The 20760-nt window shown below is 42.9% G+C and overlaps 1 protein-coding gene across 4 annotated transcripts in view; it reads left to right on the forward strand.

The window, feature by feature from the left end:
- LOC137346594 (lysine-specific demethylase 2B-like) overlaps positions 1-20760 on the forward strand; it is a 174186-nt gene that overhangs the window by 82215 nt on the left and 71211 nt on the right. For 3 of the 4 annotated variants that reach the window (XM_068010123.1, XM_068010126.1, XM_068010125.1), the window contains exons 6-7: positions 17252-17290; positions 18049-18084. In XM_068010123.1, coding sequence (XP_067866224.1) covers positions 17252-17290; positions 18049-18084 — 75 coding nt within the window. The remainder of the gene's footprint in view (positions 1-17251; positions 17291-18048; positions 18085-20760) is intronic. The other variant, XM_068010124.1, reaches the window with a different exon arrangement.

Below are 20760 nucleotides of genomic sequence, written 5' to 3' on the forward strand. Positions count from 1 at the left end.
TCCTACTGTACTGATGATTATGTAATAGCCACATTGTAATGGGCTTTGGAAGAAGAGAGTAGCAGCATGAAGGTTGCTTGCTAGAGAGGCTTGTGGAGAGTGTAAATAAAGATGTGAAAATAATAGTTCTTGGTTGACTTTAGCTAGACGCCGACAACGCTCTAGCTACGCTACATCTACAACACCACCGCACAACATGGTGGTAGTGGTTAAAATGACCAGAAATATTGAAAACACTTTACCTCAGGAAGTCGCGCCAAGAGAATAGCAGATCTCAGCGGGGGACTGCAAAGAGCTCCAGAGCTGCTCGGAGCCAAAGAAGACATAGTCGGTAAGCAATAAAAACAAGAAATGCTGGAACCACTCAGCAGGTCTGGCAGCATCTGTGAAAAGAGAAGCAGAGTTAACATTTCGGGTCAGTGACCCTTCATCGGAACTGACAAATATTAGAAAAGTCACAGGTTATAAGCAAGTGAGGTGGGGGTGGGGCAAGAGATAACAAAGGAGGTCTAGATTGGACCAGGCCACATAGCTGACCAAAAGGTCACGGAGCAAAGGCAAACAATATGTTAATGGTGTGTTGAAAGACAAAGCATTAGTACAGATTAGGTGTTAACGGACTGAATATTGAACAGCAGCAAGTGCAAACCTGAAAAAAACCAGTGGGTAAGCAAACTGAACAAACTAAGATGAAATGAAATAAATGCAAAAAAAAGATTGTAAAAAATGTAAAAAAGAATGTTAAAAAAAAAAAGGAAGAAAAAATAACTAAAAATGAAAATAAAATGGGTGCTGTCATGCTCTGAAATTATTGAACTCAATGTTCAGTCCAGCAGGCTGCAGTGTGCCTAATCGGTCGATGAGATGCTGTTCCTTGAGCTTGCGTTGATGTTCACTGGAACACTGCAGCAATCCCAGGACAGAGATGTGAGCATGAGAGCAGGGGGGAGTGTTGAAATGGCAAGCAACCGGAAGCTCAGGGTCCTGCTTGCGGACTGAGCGGAGATGTTCCGCAAAGCGGTCACCCAGTCTGCGCTTGGTCTCCCCAATGTAGAGGAGACCACACTGTGAGCAGCGAATACAGTATACTACATTGAAAGAGGTACAAGTAAATCGCTGCTTCACCTGAAAGGAGTGTTTGGGGCCTGGGATAGTGAGGAGAGAGGAGGTAAATGGGTAGGTATTGCACCTCCTGTTGCTTGCCATTTCAACACTGCCCCCTGCTCTCATGCTCTCTTCTCTGTCCTGGGATTGCTGCAGTGTTCCAGTGAACATCAACGCAAGCTCGAGGAACAGCATCTCATCTACCGATTAGGCACACTACAGCCTGCCGGACTGAACATTTGAGTTCAATAATTTTAGAGCATGACAGCCCCCCATTTTACTTACATTTTTAGTTATTTTTTCTTTTTTTTTTGTACATTTTTTACAATTTTTTTTGCATTTATTTCATTTCATAGTTTGTTCAGTTTGCTTACCCACTGTTTTTTTTCAGGTTTGCACTTGCTGTTCAATATTCAGTGTATTAACACCTAATCTGTACTAATGCTTTGTCTTTCAACACACAATTAACATAATGTTTGCCTTTGCTCCGTGACCTTTTGGTCAGCTATGTGGCCTGGTCCAATCTAGACCTCCTTTGTTATCTCTTGCCCCACCCCCACCTCACTTGCTTATAACCTGTGACTTTTCTAATATTTGTCAGTTCCGATGAAGGGTCACTGACCCAAAACGTTAACTCTGCATCTCTTTTCACAGATGCTGCCAGACCTGCTGAGTGGTTCCAGCATTTCTTGTTTTTATTTCAGATTTCCCGCATCCGCAGTATTTTGCTTTTATTATAGTCGGTAAGCAAGCCGTGCAAGTATTCAGACCTCGCCACTGAAGCGTAGTGGTCTGCAACGAGACATCCAGGTCCAGCAATCGGTTTCTGAGTCACAGTGCCAGGCGAGAGAATTTTAAATGGGGCCATTATTGGATAACACATTGGGCTGGAAAAACGTGGCAAGAAGTCGATCTCTAGCAAAAAGGCAACTCAGGAGACAGGTGGAGTGGGCAAAGAGAGAGCACGGGAATGCCTGGAAAGCATGGGAAACCCCCAGAAAGAGTGCAGCCACCTCCATTAAAGTCAAAATGATTTAAAAAGAAAGGAGAACACCCTTAAAAAGCCTAACGAAGCCTAGGAAAACAAAATGGATTTGAAATGTAGACTGCCTGAAAGCTTCCCTGATCAGGAAGGACCCAATCAGGTACAAAATTGGTCCTTGTGAAGAAAAAGATTCCTATGATTTAGGATAGCTTCCCAGCTGCAAACTAATCAGAAGCAGAACAAGTAAATACCCTTTTATACTCGATGGGTGCAATTGCAGATGACGTGATTGTGAGGCAAGGAATAAACAAGACTTCTGATAAATTTGAGGATGTGCTACAAGCCTTCGACAAATATTTCAATTTAAGCAGTAACAAAATTGTGGAAAGAGCAAAGTTTAACAAGCGAGTCCAGAAGATAGGCAAATCCGTAGATTCTTTTATAAATGATCTTCACAGATTGGCTGAGGGATGTGACCTATGGAGAATTGAAGGCAGAACTGATAAGGGACCAAATAGTTGTTGGATTAGCTGATGAGTCTTTATCAGATCTCTTACAGTCTTGTACTTGAAGGCAATTCAGGTTGTACGACAGGCAGAAAGAAGTCCAGAGACAAAATAGAGCCATTCTGCGGGCTGAAGAGAAACCTTGGATTAAAAGAAATCCAATGACTGTACAGTTCTTGAAACCAAAGACAGAGAGGCAATCTATAGAGAAGACACATGCGGGTGAGAAGATGCATGACACTGGGAAACCGTGCCAGCACTGTGGAACCAGGAAGACCCACAGATGGAAACAGTGTCCTGCTAGTAAAGCGGAATGTTTCAACTGTAAGAAGACTGGCCATTATGGAAAAATGTGCCAGAGCAAGACCTCTTCGCCCAAAATCACAAATCAAAAGACCTTCACACTCAGAGCGGTGGATGAAGTGCATCAAATTTCAGCAAAAAAGGAACGTGGAGAAATTAATGACCCAGATCAAGGATTTTGGATGGAGGACACCGATGTAAAGGGACAGCTAATGAATTCCAAATTGGACACCGGTGCTAGTGTCTCAGTTCTATTAGACCAAGTGGCATTGCCTCCAACCGGCAGACACACAGTTGCATGGTCCAGGCGGGACCCAACTGACAAGTGAAGGGTAAGCTTCAAGCAACCCTCCAATATAGATGGAGACAAATTATGGAAACCCTGCAGGTCTTGCAAAACCAAGGATTTTCCCTGTTAAGCAGAAAAGCATGCTTAGACCTGCATCTGATCAAGAAGATTGAAGTCAAACAGCCACACATAAACAGTCACTTCCAAGTAGACCATCTGAAACTTTTCAGATGTTTCGAAGACTGAAGATTGAGTATAGAATCACAATTGAAGATGATGCCAGACCAGTATGTATCTTTACACCCATTGATGAACCAAGTTCAAGACCAGCTGGAAGAGATAACAGGAGAAATGACTCTCGTCCTGGTTAGGAAACAAATGGACTGGTGTTTGGTTATAGTTCCGGTCACACAACAAAATGGTACTCTTTTTGTATCTGGATTTAACAGCTTAACAAAGCAGAGACGTAGGAAATTTATCCAATGTCCACAGTGGATGACAGCCTGGCAAAATTTTCTCAGTGCATCATGTTTACCAAACTGGATGCCACTAGTGGAATTTGGCAGGTTCTCTGAGACGCGACCTCAAGATTACGAACCACATTTATAACCCTATTCTGAAGGTTTTGTTTCAATTGGTTAGAAATTTGGGATAGGTTCCGCACCAGAGATCTTCCAATGGTCTATGTGTAACATCTTTGGGCTTGAGAGTTATTTGTCACATGGATGACATGGTCAGTCAGTAGAGCAATGTGACCAAAGAGTTCGAGCAGTTTTATAACAGCTTCAAGAAGCAGGGATAACATTGAACGAGAACTGCAAATTTTCCAAGACATCAATTCATTTCTTGGGGCACATGTATTAAGCATTAAATGTATACTGGGAGACCCACAGATGTCACGAGCCATTACAGAATTCCCCACTCTTACTTCCATTCAACAGCTCCAAAGATTCCTTGGAATGGTGAATCAGTTACACAAATTTCTACCTCATTTAGCGCAGGTAACGACCGCTAAGACAAGTTACCAAAAAATATCAGAGGTGGTGAGTTCACATCAAGAACGAGCATTCTGGAAGATTAAAGTAATTCTCATCTCGCCGGACATCTTGGCACACTATAAACCCTACACTGCCAACAACAATAGAAAGAAGCACTTGCCGTCACATGGGCATGTGAGAAGTTTTCTGATTTGCATTGTTAGATTGAGAGTTGTCATCGAGACCGAACATAAACCTTTGGTATCTTTGGAGGAGAAGGAGGCTGCAAAAATGTCTCCAAGAATCCAAAGGTTTCATTTAAGACTGAAGAAATATACGTATGAAACCGTATATGTCCAGGGAAAGATGCAAGTGTCTGCTGATGTGCTATCAAGAGTGACAGTAGACCCTCTGACTCAACAAGATGTGAATTTTGTGGACGAGATAGTCATATTTACAATACACTACACAACAATGGCCAGCAAGTATAAAGAAACTACAAAAAGTTCATCAATCCCAAAAAAGGGATGAAGGCTGTATTCATATAAGGCAGTATTGCATAGAAGGGTGGCCACTAGAACGTCCTAGTGGGAAGACAATGAAAGCTTTCTATGAACATAGAAAATAATTCACAATCATTGATTTGCTAGTTGATAATGACAGACTAGTCATTCCCAGTTCTCTTAGATTGGATATTTTGGAACGTCTACATCAAGGCAAGGGAATATACAATGGATGGTAGGACCCTAGGAAGTACAGAGGATCAGAAGGACCTTGGTGTACTTGTCCAGAGATCACTGAAGGCAGCAGCACAGGTAGATAAGGAAGGCATATGGGATACTTGCCTTTATTAGCCGAGGCATAGAATATAAGAGCAGGGAGGTTATGATGGAGCAGTATAAAATGCTACAACAAAAACAAGAAATGCTGGAATCACTCAGCAGGTCTGGCAGCATCTGTGGAAAGAGAAGCAGAGTTAACGTTTCGGGTCAGCGACCCTTCTTCGGAATATAAAATGCTAGTTAGGCCACAGCTGGAGTATTGTATACAGTTCTGGTCATCACATAGGAAGGGTGTGATTGCACTGGAGCGGGTGCAGAGGAGATTCACCAGGATGTTGCCTGGACTGGAGCATTCCAGCTATGAAGAGAGACTGAAAAGGCTAGGGTTGTTTTCCTTGGAGCAGAGAAGGCTGAGGGGGGGACCTGATTGAGGTATACAAAATTATGAGGGACATTGATAGGATAGATAGCAAGAAACTTTTTCCCCTCACTGTAGGGGTCAGTAACCAGTGGGCATAGATTTAAGGTAAGGAGCAGGAGGTTTAGAGGAGATTTGAGGGAAAAAAGATTAACTCAGAGGGTGGTTGGAATCTGGAACACACTGCCTGAAGGGGTGGAAGAGGCAGGAACCATCACGACATTGAAGAAGTATTTAGATGAGCACTTGAGACGTCAGTATGCAAGGCTACCGGCCAAGTGATGGAAAATGGGATTAGATTGGATGGGTGCTTGATGGCCGGCACAGGCGCGATGGGCCAAAGGGCCTGTTTCTGTGCTGTATAACGCTATGGCCACCTGGGAATAATGACATGCAGAACCGGGCACAGTCTTCACTGTGGTGGCCAGGAATATTCCACGACATCGAAAATGTGATTTTATAAATGGCAGATCTTTGCAATACAAAGACCTGAACAACGTGAACCTCTGATAACTATTCAAGGTTTCCGACCAGACCATGGGAACATCTAGGTATGGATTTATTCATGTCCATTGGCAAGTCCTATATAATCATCATTGATTATTCTCAAAGTGGATAGAAGTGCAGAGGTTGTATTCAACAATAGAAACAGTTATAAGAGTTTTACAAGACATCTCTGGGACACATGGTATCCCTGATGAAGTAGTGTCAGACAATGGATCACAGTTTGCAGATGAATATTTCACAGTTTGCGACAAAATTATAGCATTTCAAGTTCAACACATTATCCGCAGGTGAAGCGGAAGGAGGTGTATGAACCACAAAGTCCTTGAAGAATGAAGACTTTCCAACCTCACTTCTAATTTATCGATCTACACTGTTAATGTGTGGACTATCACCTGCAGAGTTACTAGTGGGTAGGAAGAGAAGAACACAACTTCCTATGTTGATTAAAAAAAATTGCTCCAGGATTGGATGTCTGGAACTACGTGAGAGTAAGAGACTGGGAAAACTATTATAGAAGGTAACAAACTCAAAATTAGAAGAAGGAAAATTTGTGCCAGAAATGTACCGAAACTGAATGAAAGCCAGAGTATGGAAAAGAGACCTAGAAAGGGAAGGTACTGTAAAGCAAAAGAGACGAAAGCTACCAGAGATTGTATGTGGTACACACAACAGAAGGGAGCATATGTAGAAATAGAAGGAACATTATCCCTATTCCCCAGAAGCAACAGTCAATCATTTTATTTGGAAGAACCAGATGATGAAGAAACCCAGAGCAAACAGAATACGACAATCTTTTGCAAAACATCAACCAAGTTAGTAATCCAGACTTACAAGGAAGATGTCTGATCATCCCAGTCAGACTAGAACAAGATCAACAAGAGTCGTGAACCCTCCTAACAGACTAAATCTGTGAAGTTGGGGGAGGCGGGATGTGATGGTAGCGTTTTGGGTAAGTAGGTAAAGCCAGGAATGTATATATGTTAAAGAACATGTATGGGTAAAGACGCGGGGGGTGGTGTGGTTGGGTGGTGTGCGCTATCTCTCCCCCTCCTCCCTCTGAACTGAACTCTGTGATAATCTCTCGAAGTTGCTGTCCGTTTCAGAGGAGCAATGACAGAGTGCTGATTCGGTACGCCATCATTCTTGCTGCAAATGTAAACCAAAGAGTTTGGCAGTTCAGCCCCGTACTGCGAGTACTGCGTTATAGGAGGCGTCAGCTTTTCAAATAGGTGTTAAACTGTTCAGGTGTCTGCCTGCTCGGGTAGATGGAAAGGATCCTGTGGTACTGAACTCCACTGCTCCATCTTCAGAAATTGTCTAAACTCTTTAATCTAACGCAGCTTTCCCCAAATCATTTGAAAAATTCATTTAGATGATGAGGGAATATTGTCTGTGCGAATGAAGACCATGTCCAAAAATCAGTAACTCTCCACAAGGCCTGCCAAAATATTATTTGAGCCCTGATTTTTATCTGTTAAAAGAACACTAAGCAGACAGGCTATAGCCCATATCGCTTTCCTTCATACTGATCTTTTATCATTGCAGATTTTTTTGAAGTTTAAAAATAGTTCTATAACAATGGAACATTTGAGACAGGCCGTCGATTTCAGGGACTGCTCTTGTTCCAAGAGTTATAAAAGAGGTTATCGTGTTCTGGATTGCCAAAAGATTAAACAAAACCAAATAAGTTTCAAAATATCTTTACTTCCTTAGTGACTGCAGTTGAATTGTTTTCTCATTCATTTTGTTAGGTTCTCCTTTCCCTGTTTCTTGCCACTCATCCCCTCCATCGATGTGCCTTTTTGAATAAGCTTTTACCCGATGCAATATAAAGCATTTTTTCTCTTTATGTGGGGAAAAGGAATTGAAGGTGTCTCATACTGTTGGCACATTTTTATTTCGGCACTCTTGTCAGCAAATTGGTAGAAGCGTAGCCGTACCATGGGTTGGTATCATTCTCAATCCTAAATGTCAATCTGGAAGCATCAGTAAAAATTCTCCACTGGTTGTATATTGCTATATATAGTCAGGCTACTTTTGAGGGGATTGAGAACTAAAATGCCTTTTCGCAAGTATTCACAAGCTTTACATTTTTTCCTCTTTTCCCCGTCCCCTGGGGGGGGAAAAAACTTCCAGCTGCATGAAGTGAGTGCTTCATACTGGATGTAAAAGAAGGGAGTGTAGATAGTCTCGGTCATGTCGTTGTCAAAAAGGAGGAGGAGTTGGGCGTCTTGCAAAGCATTAAGGTAGATAAGTCCCCAGTGCCTGATGGGATCTACCGCAGAATACTGAGGGAGGCAAGGGAAGAAATTGCTGGGGCCTTGACAGAAATCTTTGTATCCTCATTGGCTACAGGTGAGGTCCCAGAGGACTGGAGAATAGCCAATGATGTTCCTTTGTTTAAGAAGGTTAGCAAGGATAATCCAGGAAATTATAGACCGGTGAGCCTTATGTCAGTGGTAGGGAAATTATTGGAGAGGATTCTTCGTGACAGGATTTACTCCCATTTGGAAACAAATGAACTTATTAGCGAGAGGCAGCATAATTTTGTGAAGGGGAGGTCGTGTCTCACTAACTTGATTGAGTTTTTTGAGGAAGTGACGAAGATGATTGATAAAGGAAGGGCAGTGGATGTTGTCTATATGGACTTCAGTAAAGCCTTTGACAAGGTCCCTCATGGCAGACTGGTGCAAAAGGTGAAGTCACACGGGATCAGAGGTGAGCTGGCAAGATGGATGCAGAACTGGCTCGGTCATAGAAGACAGAGGGTAACAGTGGAAGGGTGCTTTTCTGAATGGGGGGATGTGACTAGTGGTGTTCCGTAGGGATCAGTGCTGGGACCTTTTCTGTTTGTAGTATATATAAATGATTTGGAGAAAAATGTAGCTGGTCTGATTAATAAGTTTGCGGATGACACAAAGGTTGGTGGATTTGTGGCTAATGATGAGGATTGTCAGAGGATACAGCAGGATATAGATCGGTTGGAGACTTGGGCGGAGAAATGGCAGATGGAGTTTAATCCGGACAAATGTGAGGTAATGCATTTTGGAAGGTCTAATGCAGGTGGGAAGTATACAGTAAATGGCAGAACCCTTAGGAGTATTGACAGGCAGAGAGATCTGGGCATACAGGTCCACAGGTCACTGAAAGTGGCAACGCAGGTGGATAAGGTAGTCAAGAAGGCATAAGGCATGTTTGCCTTCATTGGTTGGGGCATAGAGTATAAAAATTGGCAAGTCATGCTGCAGCTGTACAGAACTTTAGTTAGGCCACACTTAAAATATTGCGTGCAATTCTGGTCGCCACACTACCAGAAGGACTGGAGGCTTTGGAGAGGGTACAGAAGAGGTTTACTAGGATGTTGCCTGGTCTGGAGGGCATTAACTATGAGGAGAGATTGGATAAACTCTGATTGTTTTCACTGGAACGACGAAGGTGGAGGGGCGACATGATAGAGGTTTACAAAGTTATAAGCGGCATGGACAGAGTGGATAGTCAGAAGCTTTTTCCCAGGGTGGAAGAGTCAGTTACTAGGGGACATAGGTTTAAGGTGCGAGGGGCAAAGTTTAGAGGGGATGTGCGAGGCAAGTTCTTTACACAGAGGGTGGTGAGTGCCTGGAACTTGCTGCCGGGGAGGTGGTGGAAGCAGGTACGATAGCGACGTTTAAGAGGCATCTTGACAAATACATGAATAGGATGGGAATAGAGGGATATGGTCCCCGGAAGTGCAGAAGGTTTTAGTTTAGGCAGGCATCAAGCAGGCTTGGAGGGCCGAATGGCCTGTTCCTGTGCTGTACTGTTCTTTGTTCTATACAGCACCTTTCACAACCTCAGAACGTCCCAAAGCACTTTACAGCTAATGAAGTACTTCTGAAGTGTAGTTACTGTTGTAATAAAGAAGTTTGCTTCTCTACAGCCATGTTCCCTTTTACAAAAAGAAACAGTCTAGTAATGAAATCAAAAAAGCAACATTTAACGCTGTGAAGAAAGCTTTCTGCAAGTTAACTTCTTTCTTTGGCCTCCTTATCTCGAGAGACAATGGGTAAGCGCCTGGAGGTGGTCAGTGGTGTGTGGAGCAGCGCCTGGAGTGGCTATAAAGGCCAATTCTAGAGTGACAGGCTCTTCCACAGGTGCTGCAGAAAAATTTGTTTGTCGGGGCTGTTTCACAGTTGGCTTTCCCCTTGCGCTTCTGTCTTTTTTCCTGCCAACTGCTAAGTCTCTTCGACTTGCCACACTTTAGCCCCGCCTTTATGGCTGCCTGCCAGTTCTGGCGATCGCTGGCAACTGACTCTCACGACTTGTGATCAATGTCACAAGACTTCATGTCGTGTTTGCAGGCATCTTTAAAGCGGAGAGATGGACGGCCGGTGGGTCTGATACCAGTGACGAGCTCGCTGGACAATGTGTCTTTGGGGATCCTGCCATCTTCCATGCGGCTCACATGGCCAAGCCATCTCAGGCGCCGCTGACTCAGTCGTGTGTATAAGCTGGGGATGTTGGCCGCCTCGAGGACTTCTGTGTTGGAGATACGGTCCTGCCACTTGATGCCAAGTATTCTCCGGAGGCAGCGAAGATGGAATGAATTGAGACGTCGCTCTTGGCTGACATACGTTGTCCAGGCCTCGCTGCCATTGAGCAAGGTACTGAGGACACAGGCTTGATACACTCGGACTTTTGTGTTCCGTGTCAGTGCGCCATTTTCCCACACTCTCTTGGCCAGTCTGGACATAGCAGTGGAAGCCTTTTCCATGCGCTTGTTGATTTCTGCATCTAGAGACAGGTTACTGGTGATAGTTGAGCCTAGGTAGGTGAACTCTTGAACCACTTCCAGAGCGTGGTCGCCAATATTGATGGATGGAGCATTTCTGACGTCCTGTCCCATGATGTTCATTTTCTTGAGGCTGATGGTTAGGCCAAATTCATTGCAGGCAGCCGCAAACCTGTCTGAGACTCTGCAGGCACTCTTCAGTGCGAGATGTTAAAGCAGCATCGCCAGCAAAGAGGAGTTCCCTGATGAGGACTTTCCGTACTTTGGTCTTCGCTCTTAGACGGGCAAGGTTGAACAACCTGCCCCCAGATCTTGTGTGGAGGAAAATTCCTTCTTCCGAGGACTTGAACGCATGTGAAAGCAGTAGGGAGAAGAAAATCCCAAAAAGTGTGGGTGCGAGAACACAGCCCTGTTTCACGCCACTCAGGATAGGATCGGGGTCTGATGAGGAGCCACCATGTTGAAATGTGCCTTTCATATTGTCATGGAATGAGGTGATGATACTTGGTAGCTTTGGTGGGCATCCAATCTTTTCTAGTAGTCTGAAGAGACCACGTCTGCTGACGAGGTCAAAGACTTTGGTGAGATCAATGAAAGCAATGTAGAGGGGCATCTGTTGTTCGCGGCATTTCTCCTGTATCTGACGAAGGGAGAACAGCATGTCAACGGTCGATCTCTCTGCACAAAAGCCACTCTGTGCCTCAGGGTAGGTGCGCTCGGCCAGCTTCTGGAGCCTGTTTAGAGCGACTCGAGCAAAGACTTTCCCCACTATGCTGAGCAGGGAGATTCCACGGTATTGTTGCAGTCACCACGGTCACTTTTGTTTTTATAGAGGGTGATGATATTGGCATCGCGCATGTCCTGAGGTACTGCTCCTTCGTCCCAGCACAGGAATAGCAGTTCATGTAGTGCTGAGAGTATAGCATGCTTGGCACTCTTGATTATTTCAGGGGTAATGCTGTCCTTCCCAGGGGCTTTTCCGCTGGCTAGAGAATCAATGGCATCACTGAGTTCCAATTTGGTTGGCTGTATGTCCAGCTCATCCATGACTGGTAGAGGCTGGGCTGCATTGAGGGCAGTCTCAGTGACAACATTCTCCCTGGAGTACAGTTCTAGGTAGCGCTCAACCCAGCGGTCCATTTGTTTGCGTTGGTCAGTGATTATGTCCCCTGATTTAGATTTGAGGGGGGCGATCTTCTTGATGGTTGGCCCAAGAGCTCTCTTAATGCCACCCAAATTAACCATCCAGATTTGCTTGCCATAAGAAATATGATCTAATGGCTCAATTTTTTTTTAGCAAATTATTACATTTTGAATCTTACATGTGGATTTCATTATTCATTATTTCTGCAATTTATGTATGCGGAGAGCACACCAGAACAGCCTGTAAATATGAAATCTGGCCCCATGAGTGAAGTAAATTAAATGACTGAGGAGTTAGTTGACGGTTTTGAACACAAGCATGGCATAAAACATGATTGTAATCAAACAAAATTTTCTTTTTTATGATCTTGGTTGGAGCCATTTGAAGTACTTTTAATACCTTCCATTTATGTCACTTGCCTTCTTGGAGATTGATGTTGGACATTCGGGCGGCACAGTGGTGCAGTGGTTAGCACCGCAGCCTCACAGCTCCAGGGACCCGGGTTCGATTCTGGGTACTGCCTGTGTGGAATTTGCAAGTTCTCCCTGTGTCTGCGTGGGTTTCCTCCGGGTGCTCCGGTTTCCTCCCACAAGCCAAAGACTTGCAGGTTGATAGGTTAATTGGCCATTATAAATTGCCCCTAGTATAGGTAGGTGGTAGGGAAATATATAGGGACAGGTGGGGATGTGATAGGAATATGGGATTAGTGTAGGATTAGTATAAATGGGTGGTTGATGGTCGGCACAGACTCGGTGGGCCGAAGGGCCTGTTTCAGTGCTGTATCTCTAAAATCTAAAAAAAAAATTAGGATCAGGTATGCCACAAATCATGTAGATATTTTAATAACTAGCAATGATGCAGTTTAGTGTTCTAGCTTCAACTTAGTCTTAATGTGGGTAAAACACACTTCTGTATATTACTGTTAAGTAACAAGATGCTCCTTGCTTGAGTGTTTTCCAATTCTTTTTTAATAACCCACAATATTTGTAGCATTAATGAGTAACTGAGCCAGAAATACAAACTAAGCCTCTGACACATCTAAAAATATTATTTTTAGAGCTTTGGCTGAGGTTGTTCAAAAATCAGGAAACGCGTTCTACTACTTGTAACCATATGAAGTTTACTAAATGAGAGGCCGTTGGGTAGCAGAAATGCAAGATTTTTGTTTTGTATTTATGCTCTTAACTGAGTATTGTTGTTTATCTATCCTGATTGCCTGCCCCAACTATGTATAATAAAAGGTGATTTTTATGTATGTGGATACTGGATAGTCCATCCTAAAGAAGTCAGTCAGTATATTTTCTGAACATAAACTTTAAGTGGCTTTGACTTCACCCACACACTGTTACGACCAAGAAGGGCACTGTCTTTCTCCAGTTCCACTTCTCTACAGGTCACAACATATATTTAAATGTTTACTCAGTTACCGAAATAGCCAATTACATGCCCCATTTTTATTTCAGAATAAAATCCACCAACCAGGTTTCTTTAATAAACAACAAAATTATCAATTTATTATAAAACAAGACATATCAGTAAAGATGCAAAACATTACCACACAGATTGAAATATAAAATTTCCCTTCTAACTTAGCCCGACGCTTGCACTCTCTCGCTCTCGCGCGCTCTCTTGCGCTCTCGCTCTCTCTCTAGTGCGCGCGCGCTCTCTCCCCCTCTCTCTCGAGCGCGTGCGCTCACACATGGGTTAAAGTAAAAATCAAGGTTTTCTCTGCAGAGATCATTTTACAGAGAAAAATACTTTGACCAAATACTTTGTTAATTCTTGAAGGAAAAGGTTAAGATATGGAATGACATCAGTTTTTTGGAGCAGCTGTCTTCAGGCAACGTCAAGAATTAGTCTGGCAGGCTTTTCAGGAGAAATGTGGCATCAAGGGTTTCAACTATCGCACACTGGATTCTCAGAGTTTCTCAGAGGTGGAGTAAAGATGAGCTGGGTGCTTGTCTCAGCAGGCTGCAAACCCAACTGACTCGATGATATCCAAACCGAAAGCAACTCTTGTCTATCATAAATCTTGACATGTCAGTTCTCTTTAAACAACTCCCATAGTCAGAAGGCACCTGCTGTTTACTTAGCTAAAGACATGTGACTTCCGGTAAGTTTGTTTATAAACAAAGTCCCAAAGTCCTTCCAGTGACCTTTTTTTTAAAAAAAAAAGTACAACATTAATGGAATCACACACAAAAACAAGAAATGCTGGAATCACTCAGCAGGTCTGGTAGCATCTGTGGAAAGAGAAGCAGTTAACGTTTCGGGTCAGTGACCCTTCTTCGGAACTGACAAATATTAGAAAAGTCACAGATTATAAACAAGTGAGGTGGGGGTGGGGCAAGAGATAACAAAGGAGAAGGTGCAGATTGGACCAGGCCACATAGCTGACCATAAGGTCACGGAGCAAAGGCAAACAATATGTTAATGGTGTGTTGAAAGACAAAGCATTAGTACAGAATAGGTGTGAGTACACTGAATATTGAACAGCAGCAAGTGCAAACCTGAAGAAAAACAACCTGAAAAAAACAGTGGGTAAGCCAACTGAACAAACTAAGATGAAATGAAATAAATGCAAAAAAAGATTGTAAAAAATTTAAAAAGGAATGTAAAAAAAAAAAGGAAGAAAAAATAACTAAAAATGAAAGTAAAATGGGGGGCTGTCATGCTCTGAAATTATTGAACTCAATGTTCAGTCCAGCAGGCTGTAGTGTGCCTAATCGGTAGATGAGATGCTGTTCCTCGAGCTTGCGTTGATCACTGGAACACTGCAGCAATCCCGGGACAGAGATGTGAGCATGAGAGCAGGGGGGAGTGTTGAAATGGCAAGCAACCGGAAGCTCAGGGTCCTGCTTGCGGACTGAGCGGAGATGTTCCGCAAAGCGGTCACCCAGTCTGCGCTTGGTCTCCCCAATGTAGAGGAGACCACACTGTGAGCAGCGAATACAGTATACTACATTGAAAGAAGTACAAGTAAATTGCTGCTTCACCTGAAAGGAGTGTTTGGGGCCTGGGATAGTGAGGAGAGAGGAGGTAAATGGGCAGGTATTACATCTCCTGCGATTGCAGGGGAAGGTGCCCTGGGACGGGGACGAGGTGGTGGGGGTAATGGAGGAGTGGACCAGGGTGTCGCGGAGGGAACGATCCCTTCGGAATGCTGACAGGGGAAGGGAGGGGAAGATGCGACTGGTTACCTTGGTTATGCCTACCTTGAAGTTCTGCTCTTCACTCCGACTCTCTTCCATTAATGGAATCACGTCAGTCCTCCAAAGGAATCCATTTCCACAATTTTAACATGCGAGCCCTCACAAAAATATTAAAACATTACCCATCAGCACCTTGTTGATTACTTGTTTTCCAGAGATCAATCTGATTTATTTGTAAACTGCCAATAGTGAATCAATTGTTATATCTTCATATTGACTGGGCACAATGTTACTCTTTGTACAATACACAATTATATCGCCAATTGACTATTGGACACTTAAACTTATGGATAGAGCGAATCATTTTTGGGAGTATTGCAATTGCCAGGCTAAAAAAGAATACTTCAGTTCTGAAAGATGAAGTTTGGCTTCAGTGATGACTGTACATGGAGCACAATGGATGATGACACTTGTCGCCTGTACAATGAGCTCTCATTGCAGCTGTTAATTTTGAGAGGTGCAAGAGGGAAACCATGGAATTATAGACCAGTTGGCCTAACATCTGTTGTTTGAAAATTATACTACAGTCTATAATTAAGGCTAAAGTGACTGAGCACCTTGAAAACTTTCAGCTGATCAGAGAGAGCCAGCATGGATTTGTAATGGGTAGGTCATGCCTGACGAACTCAATTGAATTTTTTGAAGAGGAGGCTGAAGTAGTGGACAGGGGAATGTCTGTGGATGTTATTTATGTGCACTTCAAGAAGCCATTCAATAAAGTCCCTCAACTCGCTGCCTATGAGGGTGGTGGAAGCAGAGACGATCAATGATTTCGAAAGGAAATTGGATGGGCAATTGATGGCAATAAACTTGCATAGCTACGGGCATGAAGCGGGGAAATGGGACTGGCTGAATGAATTGCTCTACAGAGAACTGGCCGTGACGTGCTGGGCCGAATGACCACTTTCTCTGCCATTATGGCTAAAAGACGATTATCAAAACTTGACACTTATGGAATTGAAGGCAAATTATTGACCCAGTTAGAAGATTGTCTCCTGCAGCTTAGCCGGAGAGCAGGGATAATGGGCAAGTCCTCTAATTGATAGGATGTGACTAGTGGTGTCCCGCAGAGATCTTTGGGGCTTCAATTATTCCCTGTACTTATTTATGACTTAGTGGGATAGAAAATCACATGTCTGAGTTTGCCGATGGTACAAAGATAGGTGGCACTGTAAGCAGTGTTAATGGAAACGTAAAATTACAGAAAGATTAAGAATAAAGGAAAGAACTTTCTTTTAATGAGCCTTTTCCTGTCCTCATATGCCCAGAGTGCTTTGGGCCAATGAAGCACTTATTGAATTGTAGTCACTGTTGTAATGTAGGTTAAGTGGAGAGAACTTTTGGCAAATGGATTTCAATGTAGGCAAGTGTGAGATCAACCACTTTGGACCTAAAAGAGGATAGATCAGAGCACCTTCTAAATTATGACAAGTTTTAAAAACAATGGAGGCCCAAATAGACTCAGGGGTCCACGTACATAGATCATTAAAATGTCATGAACAAATACTTAAAAAGGCTAATGGCTAGCTGAACTTCATATGTAGAGGACTAGAATACAAGGGGATAGAATTTGTGCTACAGCTATACAAAGCCATAATTAGACCACACCTGCAGTACTGTGTTCAATGCTAGGCAACACACCTTAGGAAGGATATATTGACCTTGGACAGAGTGCAGTGTAGATTTACCAGACTGAACTCCAAGTGTTAAATTATGAAGAGAGGTTACACAAACTAGGGTTGTATTCCCTAGAATTTAGACAGTTATGTGGCGATTTAATTGAAATTTTCAAGATATTAAGGGGAGTTGATAGGGTAGATAGAAACTATTTCCTTTGGTTGGGGAGTATTAGACTTTGGCACATAGCCTAAAACTTAGTCAGCTTTTTCAGGAGTGCAGTTTGGAAATGTGCAAAGGGAGGTAAATGTTTGGAACTCTCTTCTGCAGATAGCAATTGATGCTAGATCAATTGTTAATTTTAAATTTGAGATTGATAGATCTCTGCTAACCAAAGGTATTGAGGAAACGAGGCAAAGGCGGGTATTTGGGGTTAGGTCACAGATCAACCATGATCTAATTGAATTGCAGAGTGGGCTCCAAAGTTCATAATGTTTTCATTTAATAAACATACATGACATTCACAAAGCAATTTGTCTGCTCATGAATTTCAGAGGTTTTCTCTTCACTTTCCAAAAATGTTCCTGTGACAGATCAATGCCTAATAATATTTTCATGGGTGTGCTTTCCTTTTTTTAGCTAAGAGGAGGAAAGGATGACAAACTTCAAAAGAGGAAGGTAGGCAATGTTGGCTTTTAAAATTACTTGTATATAGTTTTAGTTTGGCTCCATTAAAATAATAGTTTGTGAAATATTTGTGTAGCATAGAGGATTAATTTTAAATAGGTACCTTTTTAAGTTTGTTGTTTTAAAGGTGTTCAGATGTGCATTTCAGTATTTTCGAGCTCCAAAGGCCAGGTACTGTACGAACTCTGACCTGACCAACTCTACTCTTGAGTAACCTTTTATACCAATTACTCTGAACTTGAGTGTGCCAGGGGCTATTTTAATACAGCAAAGGTATTTAGAAAGATGTAGTAACACACATTCAATTGCATCTTGATTTGTTTGGCTTTTTCTTAAATCCTGAATACAAAGCTTCTGTCCTAGCTAGCAGTGAGTTACAGTGAGTGTTTCCATGAATGAAGTTGATCAGATAACTTATGAGTGCAAAGTTCTGTCATAATCAGACTTGTGAATGGAGCGAATTACTTGATTTTGCTGCTGAGCACCATCTATTTATTATCTTCCCTGTAATTCTCTAGCCTCTCCTCCTGAAGTCACTAACTCTGTTGCTGGGGTACAGCTTCCTGACCTCTAGCTGTGGTCTGTCTCTCTGTAGTTGTGGCCTGTCTGTCTCTCTGTACTGTCCCTCTTCTATAGGCATATAAATAGTAAAAAGGCGGTAAAAGGAAGAGTGGGACCAAAAAGTGGATTTATGCATGGAGGCAGGAGGCATGGCTGAGGTGCTAAACTTTGCATCTGTCTTTACCAAGGAAGAAGATGTTACCCAGGCCACGGTGAAAGAGAAGGTAATTAATGCACTAGAAGGATTTTAAATCAATGGGGAGGTATTGGATAGGCTGTCTATACTTAAAATTGATAAAGCACCAGGACCGGATGAGATGCATCCAAGGATACTGAGGGAAGTGAGAGTGGAAATTGCGCAAGTACTGTCCATAATTTTCCAGTCTTCCTTAGACTTGGGTGGTGCCAGAGGACTGGAGAGTTTTGTCTAGGCTGGAGGTAGGTTTGTAAAAGCATTTCCCTTGATCTTCCTGATATAAATTAATGACCTGGACCTTGGCGCACAGGACACAATCTCAAAATCTGCCGATGATATAAAACTTAGAAGCATTGTAAACTGTGAGGAGGAGAGTGTAGAACTTGAAAAGGACATAGACAAGTTGGTGGAATGAGCGAACAAGTGGCAGATGAAGTTCAAGGCGGAGAAATGTGAAATGATTCATTTTGGTAGGAAGAACATGGCGAGACAATTTAAAATAAAAGCTACAATTCTAAAGGGGGTGCAGGAGCAGAGGGACATGGGTATATATGTGCCTAAGTCATTGAAAATGGCAGGGCAGGTTGAGAGCGGTTAATAAAGCAGACAGTATCCTGGCTTTATTAATAGGGGCAGAGAGTGCAAGCACAAGGAGAGTATGTTGAACTTGTATAAGACACTAGTTCGGCCTCAGCTGGAGTATTGCGTCTAGTGCTGGGCGCTGCACTTTAGGAAAGACATGAGGGCATTGGAGAGAGTACAGAAAAGATTCATGAGAATGGTTTCAGGGATGAGGAACTTCAGTTATGAAGTTAGATTGGAGAAGTTGGGGCTGTTTTTCTTGGAGAAGAGAAGGCTGAGAGGTGATTTGATAGAGGTATTCAAAATCATGAGGTGCCTGGACAGAGTAGATAGGGAGAAACTGTTCCCACTCGTGATAAGATAGAGAACAAGAGAGCACAGATTTAAACTAATTGGCAAAAGAAGCAAAAGAGACATGAGGAAAACTTGTTCACGCAGCAAGTGGTTAGGATCTGGAATGCACTGCTTGAGAGTGTGGCGGAGGCAGATTCAATTGAGGCATTCAAAAGGGAATGTGTGTGTGTCTCGCTCTCTGCATGTACCTTTCAGTCCTTACCGTACTGGCATGTGTAGCACCTTGTCAACAACAGCTGGACCTTCCTGGCTGTACAGGAATGTTCTCCCAAATTTATCTATGCTGTCAATGATGAAATTAAATTTCCTAATCGATATAAGTTGTCATCCACTCCAGAAGATGAGGGTCTCGTTCTTGATCTTGTGGACTGTAGTAAATGTGTGTCACAATAATTGAAGAAGAACAGGTATTTTTTGGGTTAATTTGACCATAGAATATTTTGCTGGAATCTTGAGGTTTTTTTTTTAAACAGAATGTCTAGCAAATGCAAGTCCATTTTTGAGGTTCCTGATGCCTATTTCTGGCCATTGAAGAGGCAACTTACAAAAACAGAGCTACCTTTGAGTCAACTGACCCAAACAGTGCACCTTTCTACAGCCTGGGTATTGATCAACCATATCATGCTCCTATACTGCTTGGTAACCTGGAGTCCAACTGTCTTGACCATGCAGTGTGCAGTTCATTTAATATTCTTTCTGAATTGGATGGATTTGTGCAAGGATTGTCGTGATGTCACGTGTCTTCCGTTGGTAGACTAATTCATGCCCAGGTGTTGTATGGTGAGAATGGCCTTGTTAGGATATCGCTACTATGCCTCAATCCGCATTCCTTTCAGTATTTTTTTTTTGTTTTGTGTTGGTGAGGTAACCGAGATTTGACATTTATTTATCTGACAGGAATCCAAGGTTATACAATGAGGATATTTGTATCTATTGTCTTTTTACAGAATCCATACGAGCTTTTAAGTAGAACCGCAGTATACAAAAGCTACTATAGTGAATATTGTGGAGGTATTTAAATTGGGTTGTGTGAAGCAATTTCCACTCAATTTAACAAAATAGTGATGTTGCTGCCTGATTGTTTTGTGACACACTCCAGTTAATTTGGCAGGATGTATCATTAATGTGACAGTCCATCAAGCTACTTATCTGATCTTAGTTAATATGGAATTTGCAGGGAAATGCATTTTACACGCTGTCTGAAATTACACTTTTTATATGCAAAATAATACGTTGACTCAGTCTATTTGACTTCCTTATCTAAGAGTTATCTTGCAGCAAAGATGGTTAACTTATTTAGCTCTGTCTTTTTTTATTCATTCATGGGATGTGGGCGTCGCTGGCTCGGCCAGCATTTATTGCCCCTCCCTAATTGCCCTTGAGAAGGTGGTGGTGAGCTGCCTTCTTGAACCGCTGCAGTCCATGTGGGGTAGGTACACCCACAGGGCTGTTAGGAAGGGAGTTCCAGGATTTTGACCCAGTGATAGTGAAGGAACAACGATATAGTTCCAAGTCAGATGGTGTGTGGCTTGGAAGGGAACTTGCAGGTGGTGGTGTTCCCATGTATTTGCTGCCCTTGTCCTTCTAGGTGGTCGAGCTCGTGGGTTTGGAAGGTGCTGTCTAAGGAACCTCTGTTTTTGCAGTGTATCTTGTGGACGGTACACACTGCTGCCACTGTGCGTCGGTGGTGGAGGGAGTGAATGTTTGTTTGTGGATGGGGTGTCAACCAAGCGGGCTGCTTTGTCCTGGATGGTGTCTAGCTTCTTGA

The sequence above is a fragment of the Heterodontus francisci genome, chromosome 30 (genome assembly GCF_036365525.1).
Source record: "Heterodontus francisci isolate sHetFra1 chromosome 30, sHetFra1.hap1, whole genome shotgun sequence".
In the NCBI taxonomy this organism is placed as follows: Eukaryota; Metazoa; Chordata; class Chondrichthyes; order Heterodontiformes; family Heterodontidae; genus Heterodontus; species Heterodontus francisci.